General features: G+C 37.7%; 1 protein-coding gene across 6 annotated transcripts in view; it reads left to right on the top strand.

The window, feature by feature from the left end:
• The window catches only part of LOC109932714 (formin-binding protein 1), a 183920-nt gene that overhangs the window by 45540 nt on the left and 111460 nt on the right, over window positions 1-26920 (top strand). For all 6 annotated transcript variants that reach the window (XM_048613504.1, XM_048613507.1, XM_048613509.1 and 3 more), the window contains exons 5-6: window positions 9336-9398; window positions 10377-10481. In XM_048613504.1, the coding sequence (XP_048469461.1) occupies window positions 9336-9398; window positions 10377-10481 (168 nt within the window). The remainder of the gene's footprint in view (window positions 1-9335; window positions 9399-10376; window positions 10482-26920) is intronic.

The following is a 26920-nucleotide window of genomic DNA, read 5'->3' as shown; positions in this document are numbered from 1 at the left end:
CATGCTGTTCTCAAACGGTCAGTCATTTACTGTACTTGTTCAGGCAGTAATGGAAACTCTCTGAGTATTGAGGCATAACCGCATACAGTTTTGTGCCAAATGGAAGATGTAATAATCAGACAACTCACTGAGGTATCTGGTGACTATACAGGTGAGGAGCCAGTGACTTATTATTTCAAGCAAGTTGAATTGGTTAGCTGGAAAGTTTATTTTTGAGCTAGCAAAATGATCAGATATTTATCTAGTGAGAGAGAACAGTTTCAAATTTCTGAGGTTTCTAGAAAATGGTACAGCAGTTGATTGTCGGATTCAGAGGCTGGCAGTGCAGGCAACAAACAGCTGTCAGAAGGAAACAAAATATTTACTCAAGAAACTGGTGTCTCAGACAGGAATTCATGATCTGAGAATGCCTGGTTGAAAAAGCTGATAATTAGCACAAAGCATAGAACTACAGTGGTGAGGAAAATGTTTTCTGAAACATCACGAGCAGGGAGAGCCATGTGATTAATTTGTTTTAGATTAACTTCTGTTTTACAACTTGATCGATTCTAAAGAACAATAATTATCAGGACAATACTATATGTATGGCTATGAGTAGCAAAAATCAGACATCTGTTATTCAACAATTCTGAGAGAAATATTTTATAATGATTTCTTTCTCTCCATTTATATTGTTTTCTGTCTTTGATGTTTGTGTTTAGCTTGTTATACACTTGATAGGTTCCACAAAATAGAGATTATGTTCTTTCAAGAGGTTCTGAAGAAAGGGGAATTAAATTTGCATCTATTTTTAACTTGTATTTTTTAAAGCCTTTTTCTTGTATATGATTTTAAAGACTGATCTTGCAAGTGAACTTTGTATGAATCAAAGTGTGAATTTGCACACATGATACCAGTGTTTAACTGAAGTGTCAACAAAAAAAATCTTTATTTTACTAATTTGAACAAGACCATCATAAGCGATGATAACTACCTTACCTGTTCAGGAAATTTATTTATTAATTCTAACCCACACTATATATACAACTTAGACTTGAACATTCATGATTAACATGGAGTAAATGGTAGTTAACAAAGTATGGTTAAACAAGCCCACATACTGCACTTTAAATAACCAATGCAATCAAGATTGATGCCAATCAGATATTCTGACAAGGAGTCATCAAAATCTCAAAAGATTCCTGTATAAGGACATGTTGGGCAATTATCAAAAACACTTTTCAACTGCATGCCTTTTCTTTCAATCCTATGTATCACTTTTGTGTAAACAAGCATATTGCAAATATCTATTTCATGATCCAAGTCTTGTAAGAATGTAACTTTAGAAATGAAAGTTCAGTTGTAGTAATTAAGATAGATGCCAATGAAGCACATGGAAGTCGATAAAAGGTTGAGGTCATTTTGCTTTGAGAGGTTAACAGTTAGAAACAACAGGTGGGCTTATGAGCTGAAGACATGGTGTCTACAGTGCTTGTGGTAATGATGGGCCAAAGCAATTATTTATATTGAGAGTTAAAGCTAAATCAATTAAAAGCATTCATTGAAATCTAAAAGGTTATAAAATCATTTATGGCATCAGATCAAAAAAATTAAATAAATTAGGACTACTTAACTTAAAAGTCAAGTGAAGGATAGCCCATAACAGGCTACATTATCTTGGAGATAAGTGGAATTTAAGAAGGTCATCTGGCTTCGGACAGGAATTAGTTAGAGGCTTGAAGTACTGAAAGAAGTGACTTCAGGTAGCACAAGCAGTTGGGCAGAAGTTCTTAGAAGCCATTAATAGTTCAATGAAGCTGAGAGGGGAACAAAGGAAGCTCTCAAGCTGAGTTTGCTGATTGGAGTTGGAGAAATTCGGTGGCAACTTGTTAAAACTAGCTGTTTGATTTAAAATGAAATTGTGCCATGAAGTAGATGTTTAGGAGTAGTCTCAGGAGTCCTAGGGAGCTCCTATCTCTGGAGAAGAGTTTGAACTACCAAGATGTGAGCAGTTGTCAAGGCAGGCTGAGAGTCTCTGAGGACATTCCTAGCCTATCTCTTCAAAGATTAAGAATTTGGATTCCTTAAAAGGAAAAGAACTTTTGAGATTTTGATGACTCCTTGTCAGAATATCTGATTGGCATCAATCTTGATTGCATTGGTTATTTAAAGTGCAGTATGTGGGCTTGTTTAACCATACTTTGTTAACTCCCATTTACTCCATGTTAATCATGAATGTTCAAGTCTAAGTTGTATATATAGTGTGGGTTAGAATTGATAAATAAATTTCCTGAATAGGTAAGGTAGTTATCATCGCTTATGATGGTCTTGTTCAAATTAGTAAAATAAAGATTTTTTTTGTTGACACTTCAGTTAAACACTGCAATCCTGTTGCTTGTTTTCTTAGACTTGGTCTTTCTACAAATTCTGTTGTTCAAGAGATTGTGGTCTATCATTTTCATAACTGAGATCATAACATAAAGTACAACTGAGTATAAAAGGAATCAAATAAATTTGTTCCCAACTTTGTGCTTTTACCATAACTTGTATTCATATAAATTTACTTAACCAAGGAATAAATGGCCCAAGATGTTTTGCTGAGGAATAAAAAAAAAGTACGTAGGTGAATTATGTGCAGTGACCAAAAGCTTACCCTTACAATCTTGGTGAACATGAGACAATGTAACAGTTTGTCTGCACAGAATTTTCATTTTGTTTCCTTGGAACCAACCTTTGTCCTTTAAGGGGCTATTGCCCCAAATATGATTAATTTTAGTGAGTGTTTTTAGGAAACATTATATAGTTCCAATAAGAATCAATTACAAATCCTGTTTGAATAATGAATTAGCAAAAATATCTTCAAATAGTTCAATTCTTGCACCACAACAGTACAAAAGATAATACAAAAGACAGCCCCTTCTATGCCATTTAATCCATGTTTTGTGTGTCATTTAGAAAAGTAGCCTATTACTTTAATGTAATAGAAGTTCACCTAGAAAATTGCTAGCATCTGCACAGAAAACAAAGTTGTTTTGAATCCATAGATGCTACTTGGCTTGTTGATTATTCCCGGAGTTATCTCTTCTTATTGTGAAGTATTTTTAATCAGGTCTTCCCAGTTGTCAGCCATGGAAACTCCCAACAATTATGCATTAGTGGACAGTATAATTATTTATAATTCAGTGACTCAACATATCTGAGCAAGCCAATAAGTTGATCGCATAGGCCAGACCAGGTTGGAGTGTAAGCTCACTTCCTGAAACCTATGAGTGACCCTGTTGACTTATTATGACAATGCGTCAGGTTTCATGAGAACTTTTCTTTTGCTAGCCACATATTATCATTTTTCAGATTGCCATTGTGGTTCTTGATCTATTGTTAGAAATGTTATTCATCTAGCATTATGAAAACCATAGTTATATGTTAAATTATAGAAACAGCTTTAGAAGGAGGAGGGTGTATCAAACCCAGAACTGATCAACTTGACATCAGAATGAATAGTCTGGACTGAAAAGTAATTGACTGTATGTTTTAAATGGATACTTGAGGAGAAACAAGGCCATTGTGTGGCTTACCTGGGAGATACTTCTTTGAATAGCTCTTTGAGCTTGGCTTTTCATTTTGTCAATGCAAAGCAACCATGTATAATTTGCTGACGTGCAGTGTGCACTTTGTCATGCACATATTATTGAGAAACTAATGTAGAATTTCCATCACATAAGAACTGATTGCACCATGGTAACTGAGACATGGTTCCTAATTCCAAACTTAAATTGCTGGATTTATTTTGCCATTGACATTTTTTGACTTTTGCCTTTTCTTCCTTTTTACTATGGTCAGTTAAATTATGAACAATTGTTTGAAAAATTTTTGATTGATTGTGTGTTTTCTTATATTTCAAATAATATTTCAATCAACAAAATAATTGAGTTTAATGTTTGTAGCAATGATCACTTTTTTAGGTTTAAGGTTTTTGGAAAGAGGCACAGTTGCCACAGATTTCCTTAGTGCTGATGAATTTGTCCATTGGATTAGCTGAGCTAAGCAAAGGAAAAGGTTCTAGGTCGGTTTCCCACTTTGTGTTGTCACTGAACTAATTTAGTACAATAATTTGCTTCTAGGATAGTGAGTGGAGAAAATAACCAGGATTTCTGCTTCTGATCACTGTTAAGTAACCCATGTTGCACATTTGTCTGTGTGCAGTGGATGAAGAGAAGTTTAGGCTTGGCTGTGAAACTTCCCACAGTTGAACACTTCCGCAAGGTGTAATATCAAGGTTTATGTTGAGCTATCAAAGGGCAACTGTTCATTTTATCACTTTGTTGTTTGATTTGTTTCTAAGCTTGAATCTTAAACAAAGCTTCTTTCTTTACTATGCAGAAAAATATAGTTTTAAAAAGACTGTGCTGAACCAATACATGGTATTTGTACACAGATAAAAAAAATTTGGCTTTTGCATGTATCTGGTGCATCTGCAGCTTAAAATATTTTATCTGTCAATTATGATGTGGATGCAACAGAAGACAAGTTTGAAATACAAGTAATTAAAACGTCTTGAAATTATGAAATATTAAACCTAAAAAGTTAACGTGCAATGATATGGAAAACTCTACACGAAATGTTAATCTGCCGTTCTCTTTCAAACATGCCATGAACTGCTGTACGTTTCTAGCAATTTGTGCTCTCATCCAGAAAGAGGGAAGTTTTATTTCGTTTCTGTGCACTAGGCTGATAATAAAATGGCTCCAGCAGGAGGAAGTAGTTTCTCAGAATGATCACATGCTTGAGCTCTAGCCTGAACATTAAGTAAGGGAGTTGGTTGATCAGAATTATGTGTAGCTTGCTTGGACACAACTCTTAGCATCTCACACTGAAATTAAAAGCCAAATAAAACAAACAAAAGTACTTAATCTTACTCTTTCTCTGATATTTTTCCAACGCCAGTTGAACATGCGTAAGCACACAAGAATGGAATACAATTTGTCATGAAGTGATAGGATTAGATTTTAGCCTAATTGAGTGCTGTGTCAAAATCTAAAGCTAAATTTCAAATTAACAAAAACAAAACCAAAGTATCCATTGAGGCAATTCAACTCCAAACCATTATCAACTCCTTACAGATTTAAACTTTAATAGATGACATATAATATCAAAACCCAATCTGTTTTGAGCATTCTATAGATGGTCTTAATTGATATTCACATTTTTCTAAAACGTGGGCTCTTCCCTTGTGATTCTTTGAATAAGTGACATCTGGAGGTAGCATTTGATTTGGTTATGCTGCCCTATTGTCCTGTCCAAAAGATATGTGTCATGGCTCACAGTTGAAGAGTAACTATTTGGAAATGCTGTTGCCTGCCATTAGTTGCACTGTATGCCAGTAACCATTAGTCAACGGAACAATTGGCAAAGAAAAAAATTTAAAGGAGGAACAAAATGTGTAAAAGAGCGATGATGTTCCATAACTCAAGTAAGCTGCACATTATAATGAAGTTCACATTGGAGCAATGTTCCATAGCTTTGCATTAGAGTCAGGAGACAAGGTCCAGTAGTTTTGCCACCAAGTATCCTTCTATCAGTGAGCCTTGTTATAATGATAGTTATACTTAAAAGCCTGACTACTTATTGTACTTTTTAATGTTCATTATTGTCTAATGGTCATTTACAGTGAGAGCCCTGCCATCATACTTTCAAGGTTGAAACATTTAAAGGCTGACTTTATCACTTTTGCACTATTATTATTTCACAATTATTACATATACAACATCAGTTTAGGAAATCGCTGCCTTTTACATTAGATTTCAGTAGAGGAAGGGTGTTCTGGCTTTTGAGGGAATGTACCAAAGGTTTACCAGACTGACATATGAAGTGAGACTGGATCAGTTTGGTCTATGTTCACTGGAGTTCAGAAGAATGAAATTTTTAAAATTTTTCTCTCTGTTGCATGGCTCAATGTATTTTGCTGACATTTGAGATCCAAAACCTGACAATTTTGAGAATAGAATATATTCAGATTTGCATTATGCAATCATTTCCAAACTATTATTTGTAATGTAATAAATGAACAAAGGTTTAATGATGAAAAACAGGTTTTAATCCCTTTAACACTTTTGGAACCTCAAAAAAATGCATCTAGCTACTAAAATGTTCATTAGTTTTTCTTTGCAAGTGTATGTGCTATGGATTTATTGGCATTATTTAAAACTAGTTTTTGATTCTTTTTTCAGAAGAATGAAATCTAGGAGATTCTTCAGAATCTCCTAGAAACCTATAAAATGCTAATAGGACTAGAGAGGGCAAATGTAGGAAGGATGTTCTGATGACCAGGGAGTCCAAAACCAGGATAATAGCCTATGGACCTATGTGAAGGCCATAAAGGATTGAGATAAAAAGAAATTTCTTCCCCTAAAGAGTGATGAGCCAGTGGAATTCTCGGCTTCAATTGCTTTTTGAGGCAAAGTGCTTTCAACAAAAAAAAGACATTAAATATAGTTCGTAGAGCTAAAGGGATCAACGGATAAGGGGAGAAAGTGGAAACGGAGTACTGAATTGGATGATCAGCCATGATGAAATTGAATGGCAGAGCGGCTCAAAGGCCAAATTGCCTACTTCTCTTATTTTTTGTGTTTCTATCAGTTTTAAAATGCGATATCAATCTTCAGTCTTTTTTCATTCATTCATTTTCTTGAGTGTTTATTAACCATTGTGCCCACAGTGACACATTAACAGTGCAGCAATTGGAGTTGCTACTGAATCTTCTTTTTAGAATTTCTTCAAATAATTTTGAATATATTTAGAAAAGCACCATCAATAAGAACAAGCATTTCTACTGTTAATATGCTTTGTTTTGGAAGCCACTGAATCTTCTGCTACTTTGACTTATTGTAATGGGACTAACGTTTTCCAAATAAGAATGATGTAAGGGAGCACTCAAATGTATTCTGCCTGATAACCATCCAAGGTACTGAAAAGCTGTAGAAGCCTGACTTCCATTTTTGAATTTTGCTTTAAGCCCATTTATGACTATATTTTCAAATTTACCAACCCCATTTCAAAACAAGCCCTAAAATGCACATCGCGAAAATGCCTAAAAGCTGCCAGTAAAACATTACAGGGTCTGCTTTCAACTGAAACTCACTTAATTTGAGGAGGAGGGACCTTACTGGAAAGTACCAAACTCAAGAGGGATCATTTAGGCTGTTGATGCACTTATTTAAGTATCAGTCTGTCCCACTGCAGTTGATGCCTCTTTTGGAGACCGAAGAATCACTTCCCTTTAAGCCGATCACCTTGCAGAAATCCAGCTTTATTATCAATTGATCTACAGTCCTGAGTATTTGTTGGTAACAAAGCCAAACAAAACTTCAAATTGCTTTTCCAGTCGTAGAAATATCCACCCATACCTAGGTTTTTCTTTAAAACTTCCCTGGCTTCCTTTTCTGTGCATTTTCATCTAACTGGTGACACTGGTTGACACTTCTGTGTACAACCTTAAATGCTGTCCAGCTTTTTATTTCTTATTGTTTGTTTTATGAACTTCTTGTAATTTGTTCATACCTACTAAGACTTTCCAGTCGCACTGTTCTCTTCATCTGGTGGCATTCCTGCTCTGTATGAGGTTCTTTAAACTTGTTAGACTATGTTCTGAATCTTGCCCATCTCTTTCTGCGCTGCTACTGCATGATCTTCTCCTCCAATTCATAGGATTTTTTTCAGTGGTTCATGACATCTTTCTTGGGGCATGCTGTCTTCCAGAGCCACTACCTGGCCTTGTGCTGTGTTTTCTTGCCTCTGTCTTTGTACGTCATATTCTCATGTCTAGAGCTTTTGCTACTGTACTTAACCAATCAATTTCTCCATTTGTTAGCATCTTCTGCTAAATATTTGACTTTGGTACCTACTATTGGTCGTTGTTCTTTGGACTGACAGTCACATTTTGATCATCAGAGCTGTTCAGTTCCTCATTGTGTCAATTGCGACAGCCTGATCTTCATAGCTGTGAGACATATGATTAATAGAAGTAGAGTTAACATTTCGGGTCCAGTGACCCTTCCTCAGAAGTTCTAAGGAAGGGTCACCGGACCCTAAACATTAACTCTGTTTTTTCCTTCACAGATGATGCCAGACCTGCTGAGCTTTTCCAGCAACTTTGTTTTTGTTCCTGATTTGCAGCATCCGCAGTTCTTTTGGTTTTTATTTGATTAATAGAAGTGCCTGGTTCCTCAGTATTTCCTATAACTCTTTTAGAATCTACAAATTTGTAACCCATACTAAGTGCCCTTGAAGCGTGTACCCAAACAGTCTGGTTACCATGTTCTACAATTATCATTCTTCCATTTTTACCATTAACCTATCTTGGTTCTTTCTGCTCTTTTAGAATAAACCATGCCTCTCTGAATTAAACTGGTTTCAAATGGCCTCGTATTATGTCTTAAGGCTTGATCAATTCTTTGAGACTTCAGCTTTAATGAAAGCCTTGTGCCTACGTGCATTCAAATGCTGAAAGAAAATTTCCAATTTGGGACCTAATCAGTTATTACCTTTGACCAAAAGTTAACTGACATGGACAATATCTTCTGCCATCTGCATTGAATTGTTAGCATGCTTAGTCCATGGTCAGTTCATTCTAGTGCAGAAAATAACATACAGTTTGACTGGTCTGCCAACAATTATGAGCCACCTTGTCCAATATTGTCTATTGTATTCTATTTCTGCTGCCATATTCATACCTATTATGTTTGTACATGCACACATTTCCAAATCCATCATTTACAGATTTGCCCACCAATTATCAATGGCTGATGTTACTTTGACTGTGCTTCTCAATCCCTCCCTTGCCTGAGGGATGGTGACCCTCAGGTTAAACCACCACCAGTCATCATTTATGAGAGAGTAATCCTACGATGTGGTAAGATTGTGGCAATTTTACCTTTAAATTTTTCTCTCTGTTGCTTGACTCAATGTATTTTGCTGACGTTTGAGATCCAAAACCCGACAATTCTGAGAATAGAATATATTCAGATTTGCATTATGCAATCATTTCCAGACTATTATTTGTAAAGTAATAAATGAACAAAGGTTTAATGATGAAAAACAGGTTTTAATCCCTTAACACTTTTGGAACCTCAAAAAAAAATGCATCTAGCTACTAAAATGTTCATTTGTTTTTCTTTGCAAGTGTATGTGCTATAGACTTATTGGCATTATTTAAAACTAGTTTTTAAAATTAATTCTGTCTCTTATGTTCTCCTGAAAGGAGATACAGCTTAGAATCATTGGAGTTCATTTATCCATTGGTTAGTTTGGAACCAGAACATTTTTTACAGAAATAATAATGTATGGTTTTTTTCTTTCAGCATTTCCAAGAAGGAAGAAGGGCGCAACAACATATAGAAAGTTGTTGGAAACAACTTGAGAATGTAGGTCTGATCCACATTTTGCATTTAATGCATATAGCTGCCTTAATTATCAGGCAGTATGTTGCTCCTGATTGTTGGCAAAAATGTACTTATTTTATGTTACTGGCTTAAGAGTTAGTTTTAAAATTTTGATTTTTAGAAGGGACTGAAACCTTAAGTAAGAAACCTTAATGTAAGAAACGACTTAAGTTACTTAACATTTCATTATTAATTTAATGATTATGTCTGATGATTCTCATTCCTCTGGTCAGAGCAAGCTATGCTCACCAGCTAAAGGTGCTTGGATTTTGATAACAATGTTTTCACTCTTACTAAGATTATGAGCAAGTGATTTTGATGCAGACTTTCAGTTCTTGTATTTAAAAAGTCAGTTTCCAGTTTTGGAAAGGAATTTATACTTTCTATAATGATTTTTGCACAAGAACTGAGAATCCTTCATTATTTAATTTTACACTTTTTTAGTATTGCAAAGGATTTGGTGGCGGTGGAATAACTAAAAGCAATGTGTTACAACAGCTTAAATAACCGAAATTAAAGATAATTTAATCAACTTTCCATGCAGCTGTGTGTGAATTGTCATGATTGCTGCATTACAGTGCAGTTTTTATTTTGCTGCAATATCGTTGGGCATTTTGTTGTTGGAATGTGTTTGGAGAAAATGGTTTTATTTAAATATTTTATGAATGAGAAAAATAACCAGTAATAATTTAGAAAGCGAGTGAAATAATGAGAAAAAACATCAAGTTAACCAATGAAGAAGTGGAAGAAAATTGAGAAACCAGTTGGTCACAATGTGGTTGACAGACTCTTATGCCTTACACCAATGTTGTACAGGGCTGGTAAATGCACTGTTGTCAAAACTGGAAAGTGTTTTCAATTTAAATTGTAGCTTTAAAACCCTTTGCGTACATTGAAAGTTAGCAGGGCTGTATTTAACTTGGATTGCTCCATTTAATTCTAAGTTCTACTCTCCAATAGAGTAAAAGAAGGTTTGAGCGAGATTGTAAGGAAGCCGAACGAGCTCAACAACACTTTGAAAAGATGGATAATGACCTGAATGTAACAAAGGCTGATGTGGAAAAGGTAAGCTGAAAGTAGGTAATGAACAGTTGAAAATTGATGTCACACGACCAGTTAGCCATCTTGTGATTTAGATATTGTTTTGTCGTGGCACTTCTTTAAAAGCAGATGTGAATCTGGACAAAATTTGCTTCTGTTCTTCGTAACAACTGATATAAAAGTACATCATTCAAAATTGCTTTTGGTTCATTTCATATGCAGCTGAAACAATAGATCAAATGGAAGGGAAACAGACAGTTGCTTAATTCACAAAATAACTTTTCTAAATTGGAATTATAATGCAAGGTTAACTCAATAATTCATACGTTGAAATGACATACCAACTGTGGCCTATAGATTCGGGTACTAATATAGGGAATGATTTTAGATTTGGGTTTTAGAATTTATAGAATATGTTTTAGGCTGAAAGTATCACAAAAATAAGAATGAAGAAATTGGTAAGTCATGGGCATGGTAACAGTCCAGCATTACAAACATTAACGGCACGTGCCACACTACAAAGAAAGAAGTTCGCCTCTACTGAGCCTTCCAGTCTTTTTTTATTTATTCACGGGAGGTGGGCGTCTCTGGCTAGGCCAGCATTTATTGCTCATCTCTAATTGCCCAAAGGGCAGTTAAGTGTCAACCACATTGTTGTGGGCCTGGAGTCACATGTAGGTCAGACAGGTATGGATGACAGATTTCCTTCCCTAAAGGATATTAGTGAATCGGATGAATTTTTCTGACAATTGACAATGAATTCATGGTTATCATTAGACCCTTAATTTCAGATTCTTTGTTGAATTCAGATTCCACCATCTGCCATGGCGGGATTTGAACCCAAGTCCCCAAAATATTAGCTGAGTTTCTGGATTAATAGTCTAGCAATAATACCATTACGCCGTTGCCTCCAGAAGAAGGGTCCAGACCCGAAACATCAGCTTTTCTGCTCCTCTGATGCTGCTTGGCCTGCTGTGTTCATCCAGCTCTACACCTTGTTATCTCTGATTTTTTAAATTGCGTTTTAAGATGTCAGCCAGTGAAACACGTGTGAGGAATAGTCTGAAAGTTTTTAAAATTCATTCACAGGATGTGAGCATTGATGGCATTGTCAGCATTTATTGCCCATCCTGTATCTCCCCTAAGATAGTGCTGGTGAGCTGCCTCCTTGAACTGCTAAAATCCAGCTGGTGGGGTACATGCATTGTAATGTTAGGGAGCAAATTTCACAATTTTAATCCAGTGACAGTGAAGGAGTGTCAATATAGTTCCAAGTAGAATAGCATGTGGCTTGGAGGGGAATCTGCGGGTGTTGATGGTGGTGTGTATCCAGGCCCCTCTCTTTCTAGGTGGTAGAGGGTGAAGGTTGCTAAGAGCCCTGGTGAGTTGTTACAGTACCTCTAGTGGAAAGAACACACTGTTGCTACTGTGCATCGGTGGTGGATGGACTAAACGTTGAAGGTTTATTTGGGGTGCCAATCAACTGGCTACTTTGTTGTCAGTGGTATTGAATTTCTTGAATGAATTTGGAGCTGCACTCATCCAGGCAAGTGGATACTTCTGATTTCTGACTTCTAGATAGCGGACAGGATTTGAAGGGTCAGGAGGTGAATTACTCACCAGAAATTCCCTAGGCTGTGACTGACTCTTGTGACCAAAGTATTTAAATGGCTGGTCTAGTTTATTTTCTGGTCAATGCTAACCCTCCAGGTTGTTGATAGTTGGAGATTTAACAATGCTAATAAGACCATAAGATGTAAGAGCAGAAATAGGCCATTTAAACTTATTGAGTCTGCTTTGCCATTCAGTAAGTTGATGGCTGATCTGATGATTTTCAACTCCACTTTTCTTCATGGTCCCCATAACCTTTGGTTCCTGAAATAACTCCACAGAGGCCGGTTTCCTGTCACGAATTCACCATTTATTTACACGTGGACAGCCCTTATCACTGATCCAGCTCCCTCAGAGCCAGCTCTGAGAGTGAGCAGAATTCCTGACGCTCCTGTTTATAACTGTCAACTAGGGCTCCCTGACTGGACCCGATTGACAGCTGTAATCAGGGAACTCCTATTCTGAGGCCCACCTGGCTGACCTCTTTATAATCATTACATTCCCTCCCCCTCTGAATCTGAGGACATAGGCCGGTTCTTTTTTTTTTGTAGCTCTTTCTGGGGGATTTTAGCACCAGGTCAGGTTCCCACAACATTTCCTCTGATAAGGGCAGCGAGTAATGCACAGTAGTTCGCCTTCTGCACCTGGACCATCTCGGAAGAAATTCAGTCTCTTCTTTAGGCAGCAAAGGTAGTTGGGTGGTGACATCTGCTGTGTCCATCTCAGATTCCGAGGTATCTTCAACTCTTGATGGAGAGGGAGAACCACAGGTTCTAGAACAGTTGGAAAGTCTGTTGAGGAACTGGACATGTTTTGTTCCCGCACCGCTTGCGAGTTTGCAGGTTTCATATGGTCCATGTGCTTGTTCAGGACCACCGCATCTACCCAAACATTATACATCACTAGACCTGATCTCACGTTGACCATGCTTGTTACCCATGCAGGGCCATTCCCGTGGTTCCTACACCAAACTTCATCCCCTGAAGTAAACTTGGTAGATTTTTATGTCCAGCATTGGCGTTCTTGATGCCATTTCACCCTCCACTCCCCAGGTCCAGGAAGATCAGATTTAATCTGGTGTGGAGTTTTCTCCCCATTAGCACCTCTGCTGGAGCTATCATTGCAGTTGCGTAAGGGGTGGTCCTATAATCAAAGAGGAACTGGAACAGATTTGGTATCTAGTAAAGCTGTAGGCTGTTTCTTTAAGCCTACCTTCAAAGTTTGGATTGCTCTTTGCTAGACCTTTGAATGATGGATAGTATAGAGCCATCTTTATATGATGAATAGCATTTGACTTTAGGAAATATTCAAATTCCCTGCTGGTAAACAATGGCCTGTTATCTGGCACTTCCAGGAACCCAGGTATTGCAAAAGATGCATGCAGTTTTTTTTTGTCGTTGTCCCTGTGTTTGATGAATGAATTCTATGTACATCCAGACAGTTTGAGCGGGCATCCACAATGACTAAAACCATTGAGCCCAGAGTTTACCTGGCCATTCCCATGAATGTGGGGGAGCTGCTGGCAGTAATGTTTGTCCTTGTTGGCACTCTGAGCACTGCCTCACTAACGCGACTATGTCTGCGTCCAATCCAGACTGCCAGACCCAACTTCTCATTAATATCTTTGCCTTGGAAACGCCTGGATGACCTTGGTGGAGTTTAGCCAGTATCTAGCGGAAACCAGGCCAATCACTTGCTCACCATAATAATATTGCGTCCTCTACTCTGATCTGGTCTCTCTGGGTGCCCAAAGGTTTCAATTCTGGTTGTGATGGCCCTTTGGTTTCCCCATCACCACCAGCTATTTCAGTTTTGCCAGGACCAGATCTTTCTGTGTCCAAAGTCTGATATTGTCAGCTGTGACTGGATGTGTGTCCAGAGAATCTAAATCATTATGGACTTTTCCAATGGTGGCACCCTGCCAGTGGTGGTGTACCTGCCAGTGGAAAGTGACTCCGTGCACCTACATTTGCTACTTGGCCTCTAGGACCGTGTTCCAACTTGTAATTATATGCACTTAGTATTAGAGCCTACTACTGAATTTGGCCTAAAGCTACAGTGACACTTCCTTGACCTCTTTAAGTAGACCTAGCAAGGGTTTGTGGTCCATTATTATTACAAATTTATGTCCGTAAAGGTATTGGTAGAACTTACTGACTCCAAATATGACTGCCAAACCTTCCTTCTCTATCTGGATGTATTACACTCGTTATTAGCCAAAGTGCTGGATGCATACACTATTGGGCATTCATCTCCATTAGGCCACCTATGAACCAGTACTACCCTTGTGTGGGGAGGCATTGCATGTCAGTATCAGATCTCGGTCAGGATCATTGTGTGCTAACACCTTTAGACAATGACAGGTGTTTCTTCACTTCCCTGAAGGCTATGGCTTAGCTATGTGACCATTTCCAAGGCTGACCCTTTTATAAAATGTTAATGCAAAGGTGCCAGACTGGAGGCCAGGTGTATGAACTTTCCACAATAATTCACAATCCGAAGGAAAGACCTAAGCCCCAGTACAGACATGGGAACCGGGGCACCTTTGATCACCTCACTTTATCTTTCAGCGGATGTAACCCAGTCTTGTCGACTCTGTAGCCCAAGTAGGTCACTTGGTGTTCCTGGAGAACACACTTTTCCCTTCTAGGGTGAATGCCCGCCAAGGAGAAAAATTACAAAGCTGAAGATACCCCAAATGGAAGTCTCCTATATTGGCACAAACTCTTATGGGTATTAGTTGAGCATACCTCTGCAGCACCCCCATCCCCTTCACCCCACCCTGCTTTGCATGTAAATCCTCTGTGTCAGGGATTGGGTATTTATCTAACTGCAAGAAGCAGTTTACTGTTTGTTCAAAATCCCCATAAAGGCGAACTGACTGACTGGGCTTCACCGTCAGTATGACTGGTAATGCCCATTCCACAAACTGGGCAGGTTTGATGATTCCTTTGTTTTCCAGCCTTCTGATTTCGGTCTCTACTTTTGCTGAATCGTGGAATTGCTTCCTGGTCAACATGCAAGGTGGCCTTGACTCCTTTGATAGTCCCTAGACCTCCTTGGACTTTCCAGGTATTTAATTAGGACTTCACTCAAGCAGCCATTTTCTAATCAGAAAATGTTGAGCCAATCTAGGTGAATCGTTGTTCAGGATGTATCCTGAGTAAGGCTATGCAATTGCCTTCACTCAAGAGGTGTTCCCAAAGCTCCGTCGGATTGGTGAGGGTGTCCACTTCCATCGGAATACCCTGCAACTCTTATACTCCACTTGCTGCAGTTTCCAATGATAAAGCCAGTTGTAGTGCCTGTTTGATGTCTAGTCGGGCTTCAGCTAGTGGGCGCTTTTGCATTGTTACATCATTAAACCCACATGCCAAGTGGTCTCTTAAGATCTCCTTAAGAGTTAAACCAAAGTCAAATGCCTCTGCCAGTTGTTTTAGCCAAGCCAAAACTTGCAGTATAGATTCCCCTGGTTCTCAAATTGCTGAATAAAACTGATAGCATCTCAGAATTAGAAAAGGCTTGGGGTCATAATATTCCTTAACTAAATCTGTCAGCTCTTGAAAGGTTTTAGTATCTGGTGCCTCAGAGGAAGTTAGGCTCTTTATAACTGAAAAAGCTGCGGGTCCACAAGCTCTCAGGAGAATTACTCTTTTCTTTTCATCTCCCCTGTTGTAATTTGCCCGGAAAAAAATAATGCATTCTTTCCACATACTTGGACCAGTCGTTGACAGCAAGGTCGAACAAGTTAAGTTTCTCAAATAATGGTGTGATGCCAGAAATGCTTACGCCAACTCAAAGACAACTGTTGCAAGCAAATTTATTCAGGAGCATGCTTTTCTGTCATTGCTATGAAAATAACTCCAGAGGCCAGTATCCAGTATCACCAAGTCACCCTTTATTTACATATGAAGAGTCTTTGAAACTGAATAGCTCCCTCTGAGCCAGCTCTCTCGGTGAACAAGATGTCTGACACTCCTGAAAACAACAACTGCTGGCAATTACAATGGGTCTGACAGCATCCATAAAGCGAGAGCAAGCTAACGTTTTGTGTCTAGATGACTCAACGACCAAGATGACCAAATGGAGTAGAATAACATTGCTTCTTTGGAGGCACCACTGATGATGTCACCTAGCATGGTGACAAAACTTCTAAATGAGAACAAGCCAGCTTGGCAAGCAAGTCGACAACCTCACCCAAAACCCGAGCTACAGTCCTGGATAGTGTTGTTGAGCAGATAGACCTATGGGTTCTGGTACATAATTCTTTGAAAGTTATGTCACAGGTATTTAGAGAAGTTAAGAAGGCATTTGGCACGCTTTCCTTTATTGCTCAGACCGTTGAGTATAGGAGTTGGGACATCATAGTGCAGTTATATAGGATGTTGGTGAGGCCACTTTTGGAGTACAGTGTACGGCTCTGGTCACCCTGCTACAAGAAAGATATTTTTAAATTGGAGAGGATGCAGAAAAGATTTATAAGATTTTTGCTTGGACTGGAGGGTTTGAGTTATAGGGAGAGCCTATATAGGCTGGGTCTTTTTTCTTTGGAGCATAGGATGTGGAAGGATGATATTATAGAGGTTTATAAGATCATAAGGGGAATAGATAAGGTGGAAGGAAAGGTGTTTTCTCTCGGGTGGGTGGGGGGGTGGGGGGTGCAGTGTTCAAAACTAGGGAACATATTTTTAAGATGAGAGAAGAAAGATTTAAGAGATCTGAGGGGCAACATTTTCACACAGAGGGTAGTTTGTATGTGGACTGAACTGCTAGAGGAGATGGAAGATGCAGGTATAGTTATAACATTTAAAAGAGTGGACAATTATATGAGTACAAAAGGTTGAGAGGGATATGGGCCAAATGCAGGCAAGTGGGACTAGTTTAGTTTGGAAAACTTGGTTGGCATGGATGAGATGGACTGAGCTTTTGCTTTTGTTTATTTGCTTGCCTATTTACTTTTTCTCGTCAGTTGCTGGGCTTCTTCATTTGCACATTCACTTAGATCTATTGATGTGGAGCAAAGTTGACTCAATTAAAGGAAACGATTGTTCTGTGTGGAGCTGCATCAGAATGAAACTGGTAATTAACAGTGTCCAGGAGTCCGTGTTAGCACCATATATAGATATGAAGCCAGAAACCAGAGCCAGAATCAAAGTTGTCAAAAATTGTTGCAACAGACAGAGTAGATGTAAGAAGTAAGCCAACTAAATACAGAGAGATCTGAATAGTTTGAGGCAAGGTGGTGTGGAAGAGAAGGACTGCTGTTACAAATGCCAAGTGGTACCCATGTGCTTTTTAAACATGTGATCAAGGATAATGAGATGCATTTTTATAAAATCATAGGACAACTGCATTGATTTCCTTTGGTTCTGCATGTTTATTTTTCTGTTAATCTGTAACAGCTGAAATATGACAGCTTACATTCTGGGGATGTGGGGGACTGAAGAAACATCTTGTTTTTACATAATTATGATACTGGTAATCTCCATTTCTCGCATTCATTGACTGATGGATATGAGCAGAGATCTCATATTTCTCCATCTTTTACTTGTCCACATTTTTGTTAGACATTGTTACTGTCCATATTGCATGTTGTTACTCTGCACATAGTTTTGAGCCATTTTCTTGTACCTCACTATTGGGTTATCAGCCATATTTATAATTTCCTTTAAATATTGTTGATACCCAAATATTAAGCATGAAGGTTACAACTGATTAGTATTCAGAAATATTTTGGCATGACACCCTGGTCTTCCAAGCAATAAACTAGCTCAATAGTATTTCTTCACACACAGTTTTTCCAATAGTAGTTTATAATCTATAATTACATTGTTTTTGGCATTAATCATTTGTTGCTTTTGCTGTTCTAATATTTTCCTTGTTATTTGTTTTACTGGGTATCCATCTGATTTATTCTGACTTTGTCTTTTTATTTGAATAAAATTGCTACCTTTACCTTCCCTACTTCAGTCTTATCAAATTTCCTGTTTTTTTTTAATTCAGTTGAAAGCTATTCAAAATGTCCAGGCATTTGACACTTCAGAAGTATTGCGTCAAACTACTTCTACTAGTCAGATGATTTCTGTTTAACTAGCAATTCAAAAATCAAGGCTGTAAGTCTGATACAGAACTGGGAAAATGCTATACTGCAACAGTGTCATCTTTTAATAAAATTTCAAACCCAACTTTTATCCGTAGTGTCCTGGTCAATATCTGTTCCTCAACCAAATCACAAAAACAGATAATCTGGTTGGCGTCACATTGCTGTCTTTGAAAATTTGTCTGAAGCAAAATTGCCTACACTTTAAAAGTATTGAATTAACTGTAATCTGCTGTGTAGTGTTCAGTAGTCATTAAAAATGTGATCTAAACATGCATCTTTCTTGTTCCTTCATGTTCAACTCAAAGGTATCTTGAACGATGGTTAGGAAAGTTTGCATTGATGAATCGGGCGATTTGACTACTAGAAACTTGTAACTAGATGGATTATAATGCAGGAGAAGCATTATTGAGTTTTAAACCAATGCATCAAAGAAGTTCAAAACTGGAGCCATTCATTATTCTAAGTATGTTTATGGCTGGTTGACAATTTCAGCTATGGGGGGGGTTAATTATAATTTTAGATACAGAACTGCAGTTATTATTGTACCTGACTATTGAGCCACACTTGAACTTAGTCATGGAATTCTTGTGGCAGTGCTACGATTTTAAGCACAGTTCTATACAATGACAGTAGAACAATAGGATTCTAGTTCTCCTTGGTTAATGCAATATAATTTCTGGATACTTAGCTGAAGAATAAAATGTGTTCTAATTACTGAGAAATGGAGACTAGATATCGACGTGGAGAAGTATGAAATTGACAATAGCAAATATTTTATTGAAATTAAATTCACCTAATCTATAATGATCTGAAGTAATACTCCACATCTCATGCAGAGTAAAGGCTGTTTAGCCTCTACTCTGAGCTCCAATTTTTATATGTGATATTAGTTTAGTTTACTACTGCTGTAGACCCTGAAAATTCCTTTTGTAGTACAGTGAACAGATCTGTATGCAGTCTTCTAGGTTTATTTGTAATGTGTATACCATTGCCTCGCAGAGGATCATTGCCTTCCTGCTGAAATTTACTCCATATCCCTCTATGTGCATTTAGTTAGCTCTGCATTCTTTTGAATTATTCACAATTCTTTTCCAGTGATGTGTTCTATTGCCTAGAGCTATTTAGATTTATTTTGTTTATTTCTCTTTCCTGTCACTACCTTGCACCTGTGCTATTTATCAGCTCATCTTTCCTCTACGTGGCTTTCCCCTTCATTCTTGATCAAATTCGCCCTTCACCATTTTGCTGTCCTCTGCAGATTTAAACTTTATTCAGTCCCAATTCAAGATCACTTATAATCAGTCGAAATAGCACTGAACTGAGCACTGCTTTTTGCGGCATCTCACTAGTGATTGCTCACAACGGTGATGCAGTTCCTTTCACAACCACTTTCTGCTTTCTCTGATTTAACTGATTTTGAGTTTGCCTCAGAAGCTTGCTGTGTATTAATTACGACATCCTAATTTGGTAGGTTCATTATTTCTGTGTTCTGGTATCAATGGCCTCGCTAAAATATGAACATTTATCACTTCCACAGAAGTGCTTTTATTAACTGGGTTTGCCTTTTCCTTGAATTCTGGTAGGTTTATTAGGCTAGCAATTCTACCTACGATTTGGTGCTAACTCCTTTTTCATTTATCTATCTTGCTGTTTGATTATCCTCTTTCAGAATGCCTTATAATTTAAAAGTTATTTAGTTTATAATTTACTATAACACAACGACTGTTAGGCTCACTGATCTGTAATTTCCTGGGATGACCCTAAGCTTTTTTTTGCAAAGGTTGGTTTTATGTTACTACTTTATAATCCTTGGGCACTACCATAATTGACCATAATGAGTTCTGAAATATAGTGACAAAACCATAACAGATTTGGCAAACCACTTTTTCAAAGTACTCTTGTGTAGTCTCTGGATCTGCTTTATAAAGAGCAAAGAACTGCAGGAACTGAGAACCTGAAATAGAAACAGAAAATACAAGAAATACTCAGCTTTATCTGTGAAGACAGAAACAGTGTTAACATTTCAAGTTGGTGACTCTTCACCAAAACTCCTGTCTTGTGTTACTATAAATTTCTTAGCCTATCAGTGACCCAGTTATCTGAAGTTGTGATTGCATTTAGAATCATTTTAGGGTCAGTGATAACACCACAGACTCTGCACCTGAGGATTGTGTTTTGCAGACCAACTCCAGGACTGGAACAAATAATCTTGGCTGATACACAAGTGCAGTTCTGTGGGAGTACTGAGTTGATGGAAATAGTGCATATGGAAAGATATAATTGCCTACTCAAATGTGAAAGATTCTGTAGCACTGATGGAGGAAGGGAAGGCAGTTCTCATGCCTTGTCTAATATTTGTTAAACCAAAACAAAATAAATCAGTCATGCACATTGTTTGTCATCAAGTTATGTGCACAGAATTGCTACATGGATTTTCTATGAAGCAATAATAACTTGATCTGTACAAAACAAGTTTAGGTTTGTTTTAAAATTTAAAAAGGAAGCAAACAATAAAAGGTAAATGTGCCTGACTGGGGAAAAGGAATATGGAGTAAATTTTTCACGCAGAGGGTGGTGCATGTATGGAATGAGCTACCAAAGGAAGTGGTGGAGGCTGGTATAGTTATAACATTTAAAAGACATTTGAATGGGTACATGAATAGGAAAGGTTCAGAGGGATATGGGCCAAATGCAAACAAATGGGACTAGACTAATTTAGGATATCTAGTCGGCATGAACAAGTTGGATGGAAGGGTCCTTTTCTGTGTTGTATGACAATATTTGATAAGCATGGTCACAGCGTAAAACATCAAAAAAAATAAACTATACCAAGCTTAGGCTCAGCTCAAGTTGGAATATTGTGTCCAGTGTCAAGTTCCTTTTCTTTCAAAATGGCCTCATGACTGTGAAGAATATACAGAAGTGATTTATTAAGATTATACCAAGACTAAGAAGCTTCAGTCAGTAAAAGAAACTAGAAAAAAGACTGAGTTTTTTTGAGACATTAAAATGTAATCAAAGTAATGTATCAGCTAAACCATTACATGAAATTGAGTGAGTCTTGAAAGGGTCATCATAATGCATGGAATGTACAGCAACATTACAAAGCACTGAGGACAGTGTTTGATAAATGCACATGTTTAGTATGTGTCATCCATGCCTTGTCTCAAATAATGCTTTTATTTTGTGCTAACCCCATGTGATTATACCACAAAAATGTAGAATTAATTTAAATTTGGAGAGAATGTCTTTTGAATCTGCACAAAAAATAATTAATAGTTTTGGATACATACTTCCTTTTAAGGGGTTTTAGTTAAACAGAATTTTAGATATGGTAGAAATTTTAACTCAAACTATTATAAATTATAATAATATAATTTATGAAAAGAAATTAAATCTTAAAAACTGAGTAATGATGAGGCACAACAAAGAGCCGGTGCCTTGCAGAAATCATTATTTTTCTGATTCATGCCAAACACCTTTTGAACAATAATAGATTTTTTAAAAAAATCTGCCAAGTTATTCAAAATTTTGAAGCTTTTAAGACTAACATTATTCAATCAGCAGATTACAAGTAACCTATTACTAATCTTCTATATGTTCATATTGTGTACTTTTAAAATTGAAGTGGGGGAACAGTATTTAAAATAAATTGTCATTTTTAGCAATCAATTCTGAAATAAATACATACTACCTGTTGGGCTGATAACATTGTTTTACTATTAGGAGAAGATGGTAGTATAGCGGTAATGTCACTGCACTGGTAATTCAGTGGCCTAGACCAATGATCTGGGGACAGGGGTTTAAAGTTCACCATTGCAACCCATGGAATTTAAATTCAAGTAATAAAATCTGGAGCGTATAGCTTGTGTTAGTAGTTTCATGGAGCTGCCATTGATAGTTGTAAAAACCCATCTGGTTCTTTGATTTACTTCTGAGAAATACAGCAGTACAGTACTGACTCCAGATCTACAGATCTGATTGAGTTGCCTCCTGTCTTCTGAAATGGCGCAGCAAAGCAATCAAGGACAATTAAGGCTAGGCCACAGTGACACCCACATCCCATTAAAACAGAAAATGAGTATCTCACAGCCAGTGCTGCATAAAATATTGATTGAAATATTTAATAATTTATAGAGCAATGGAATTAAGTTTCTGTGCCACCAATAGATTTTTTTCTACAAAGTGACTTTTACCAATGGAGCCATTGAATCTTCTTGATAATTAATGAACTTAAAAATTGCAACCTGATCAGAGAAAATCAACAGTTTTCCAAAAGAGAAATCATGCTTGACAAATTTAAGAGTTTTTTTTGAGGATGTAACTAGTAGAGTAGATAAAGGGGAACCAATAGATGCAGTAGACTTGGATTTCCAAAAGGCACTCACTATAGTGCCAAACAAAAGGCTAGCATGCACGATAAGGCCTTGTGGAGTTGGCAATAATATATTCATAGAGGATTGGTTAATGGACACAAAGCGGAGAGTAGGGATAAATGGGCTATTAAGGTGGCATGATGTGACTAGCGTGCAAGCTTTAGGTAGGATATGCATACTTTGGTAGGACACCAAGGGCTATAGACAGATTAAGTGAGTAGCTAACAAAATGGCACATAATGTTTGGAATTACGTGGTGCCTCAATATGGTAGTGAGGATAGAAAAAAGATTATTTTTAAAAGACAAGAAATTTCAAATGTTGATAGATGGTTTCCATAAACAAGTAAGACAGAAAGTTAGTGCGTAGGTACAGCAAAGCATCAGGTCATTGAATGACATGTTAGCCTGTAATGCAAGGGGATTGGAGTAATACAAATAAAGAAGTCTTGCAATGGCTTTAGTAAGCTTTGACAAGGACACACCTAAAATATTGTGTGCAGCTTTGATCTTCTTGTTTCAGGAAAGATATGCAGGACTTCCGTGGAGTACAGTTCATTGGATTGGTCCCTGAGATTTAGAGTGCCGGTGATAAGAACCCTACTAATTTGAGCCTCTATTCCATGGATTTAAAAGAATGAGAATAAATCTTATTGTAATACAAGAAATTTTGAAGGAGCTTGACAGGGCAGACACTGAGAGATTGTTTACTTTAGTGTCATAGTCAAACAGCATGGAAACAGACCCTTCGGTCCAACTGGTCCATGCTGATGATGTTCCCAAACTAAACTAGTCCCACATTGCCTGCATTTGGCCCATATCCCTCCAAATATTTCCTATTCATGTACTTATCCAAATGTCTTTTAAACGTTGCAACTTGGCTGGGGAATCTAGAACACGTGGCTTTGCAGAGGACGCAAGATGTTGAGGAAGTTTCACCTTACCTGTAGCTCCAGTCACCCTAAGCCCTTGAGGCTTTCTTACTGTCTCACTTAGAATATTTCCAGAGAAACAAAACCCTGCCCATCATCAGCATCGGTGCTGCGTGTGCTGTAGTGTTTCTGCCTGGCCCTGATGTCTGCGCCAGTGCATTTTTCCCTCCTGGGCTGTCTGCATTGAAGACTTGCTTTACCTCGGCGAATGCTGGGTAGCCCAGACGCCGTTGACATCCACACAGTTGTTTTCCTGTTATGGAGCCAGATAGTCAAATAATTACGTGTGGAAATAACTTATTGTAACAGCCATCTCAAATTGATGTGATGATCCCATGCACAGCTTCCTCTGAGTGAAGTCTTTCAGCATTGTCACAACACAAATGTTGTCCAGGCCATGGTGACAAAGCAGGTGACAAAGAATTGACAAGGAGAAGTTATTGGAGAAACTGTTGTTTCTCCAAGTTGACAAGATACCAGGACCGATATGGGCCCAAGCGCAGGCAGGTGGAACTGATTTAGTTTGGGATTATGGATGGGATGGACTGGTTGAACTGAAGGGCCTTTCTCGATGCCATATGACTCTATGACACAGAGGCAGGCTCAGGATAAGGGCTGATCAATTAGAACCAAGATGAAGATAAAATTGCTCATGTAAAGGATCAATGAATCTTTGAAATTCTCTACTCCAGAGTGTTGTGGATGCTCACTTGCTGAATTTGTTTCAGGCTGAGATAGATACATCTTTGGTGTCTCAGGATCTGAGAAGCAAGGAGAAAAGTAGAACTGAGATCAACAATTGCCTATTGAATGGTGAAGCAGGCATGATTGGTCATACAGTCTACCCTGTTTTGAGTTCATATGTTCTTATATTCTTAAGCCAGAGCTGTTATTTGCCATGTTAAATTCTCAGGTCCAATTTTTTTGAGTAAACAAGCAGTTTTTAAAACAGCTAACTTTGATATTTGTTTTCCAAATTTAAATGAATCCCATTGCAATCACTGTTGTCTTTGACTGTGTCATTGCTGCTGGCTGATTACATTCAGTCCGGAAGAGTGGAGCCTGGTAGTCTTGAATGATGCATCAGGTTTTATTTTACTGAAAAAACAAAGGACTAGTTTCTGCCTTATAGTCCTGTGCCTACAGCATAGTTTAACTGATTAGGACCAGCTGAAGAACTGTTACTTATCAGAATGCACCGTGTTTGTCACTTCAGAAATGAATAAGATATATATTCAGGAACTAAAAGGAGCTAAAAATGCTGGAGTTAACTAAGAGAATATAACAGCTGCAAGTTGGTGGGCAATTAGAACAGTGAATACTTTGCAATTATTTACCCATGGATGGTATCACATCTAATTACTGATTATTGATGAGTGAGATGATAGAAATGCCATAAAGACTCAGGTTAGAGTTAAGATTGAGACTAAATTTTTCATCAAAGGTTAGGGCCGACTGGTGCGTGAATTATATGTTTTGGATGCTTGAAATTATTCCATGCCAGGGCAGATAGAAAGTGTGTGACCAGTCAAAGCTGTTTTGAAGCAGCTCCTCCTGCTACCGGAGACCTTACCGTGCTGCGTGCCATCCTGCCAAAAGGCTTCATTCACTGCTTCCCTGTCGACCCTCAGATTTTTGCTCAACTTACTTGCTAATTCCCTGCCCAATACCTGGTTCCTTGTCTGACTCTCTCATTCTCAGTTTCTCTTGCAGTTCTCCTCCTATGCCCACATTCATATCAAAGATTTAGCAGAGAAAAATGAAAGAATTGGACAGGAAATTGGCAAGAAAGAGTCTGGTTGCAGGAAATATGGTGAGTAGAAAGCATTAGGGGTTTTTGGCCAGAATTCAGGTAGTAACCTAGACATAAGATATATAAAACATTTGAGGTTTTTTTTGCCAAAACTTGAATTCAAGTTTTGCATAAGATTGATTATTAATCAAGTATATACAGTAGCTTTAATAGAACCAATTTAAAGAGAGGAATAAACTGAGACTGAGAACAGTTCCACCTACAAGCCTCAAAGAAAAGAAACATACCACAGATGTTGGAAATTTGTGAGGTGCCTACGTGGAAAATAGGTGGTGTTTCTGCAGCTTGTGTTGAGCTTCATCAGAACATTGTAGCAGACTAAGGACAGAAATGTTAGCATGGGAGCAATGTAGTTTATTCAAATGTCAAACAACTGGACGGTTAGGGTCATTCTTATGGACAGGGCGGATGTTGACTCCAAAGCAGCCACCTAGTCATAATCAGTCAGATTAAATTCTTGTGCTTCTTTCTCCATAGATGTTACCACACCTGAGTTTTTCCAGCAGTTTTTAGCTTTATTTCTGTCTACAAGCCAGATGTATGTATATTACATGTTTTGTAATGGTGGCCATAAATAGTATTCATTTAGATCCCAACTTTGTTAAAGGCAATTCCTAACGAAGAAAATGTCAATATTTTCCAATTTGTTTTGGTGTAAAATCTTTAATTGAAAGTCTGAACAAAAGAAGCTTGTTCCATATGAAAGTTTCCACTCATTCACCATTTTCTGTATTGTAAGACCAATTCACTTTAATAAGATTTTGATTTTTTAACTCTAGCCTTATCTACTGTCATATCATATCCTAACTAACAGTAAGGTCACATGCATCCAGGTCTATCCATTGCTGTCAGTGAGTAACCTTGAAACCACTCTCCTTTCATGTTTCTTCTCTTTTCTTATTGCCCTTCATCAATTGGTGTTATCTGAATTTGGTCAGAAGAGTTTTGTGCGCAAACATGTATCATGCCAAATTTCTGCAGAATGAGATGGATTCTGGCATCAGAGTCTAAGCATCAATAGATGTTTGTTTACGTTCAACAGTACAAAAGAAATATTAAACACATGCTTGCATCAATGACATTTGGCCTTTTGAAATCATACGAATACTACAAAGTTCTTGGATTGAAGAGGAAACAACTCCTCTTTCTTGCCTATGATTTCAATAGCTATGAATTTTACTGAATAATGTTATCATTCAAAAGTGCTTGAGTGGCATAGATCAATAGTTGCAATTTTGAGTGAAGTCCTACTTATCACAGTTAGATTCTCCATTCCTGCAGGAGTGCATCTTCACCATGGTCTTCCCTCCTTTAATTCCAGAATGGCATAGCATCGGAATAGTAAATTTGAGAATAATAATGGCAACAGTTTACTATTTTTAAGGGTGTGCTCAGCAGAAATGAATTTAAAAAAAAAAAACAACGCTAAGCAGATGAGTTTTAATTTTTTTCCATGACAGTTTCAAATTGAATGAGATCAAAGAATATCCTATTTATATATCAGACACAACACATCAGCTCTGAGCTGTTTCAGCGATAGTAGGAACTGCAGATGCTGGAGAATCTGAGATAACAAGGTGTAGAGCTGGATGAACGCAGCAGGCCAAGCAGCATCAGAGGAGCAGGAAGG

Source organism: Rhincodon typus, chromosome 28, assembly GCF_021869965.1.
Source record: "Rhincodon typus isolate 14 chromosome 28, sRhiTyp1.1, whole genome shotgun sequence".
Classification (NCBI taxonomy): Eukaryota; Metazoa; Chordata; class Chondrichthyes; order Orectolobiformes; family Rhincodontidae; genus Rhincodon; species Rhincodon typus.
Note: the sequence above shows the minus strand (reverse complement) of the source record. Positions and strands in the feature narration are given on the sequence as shown.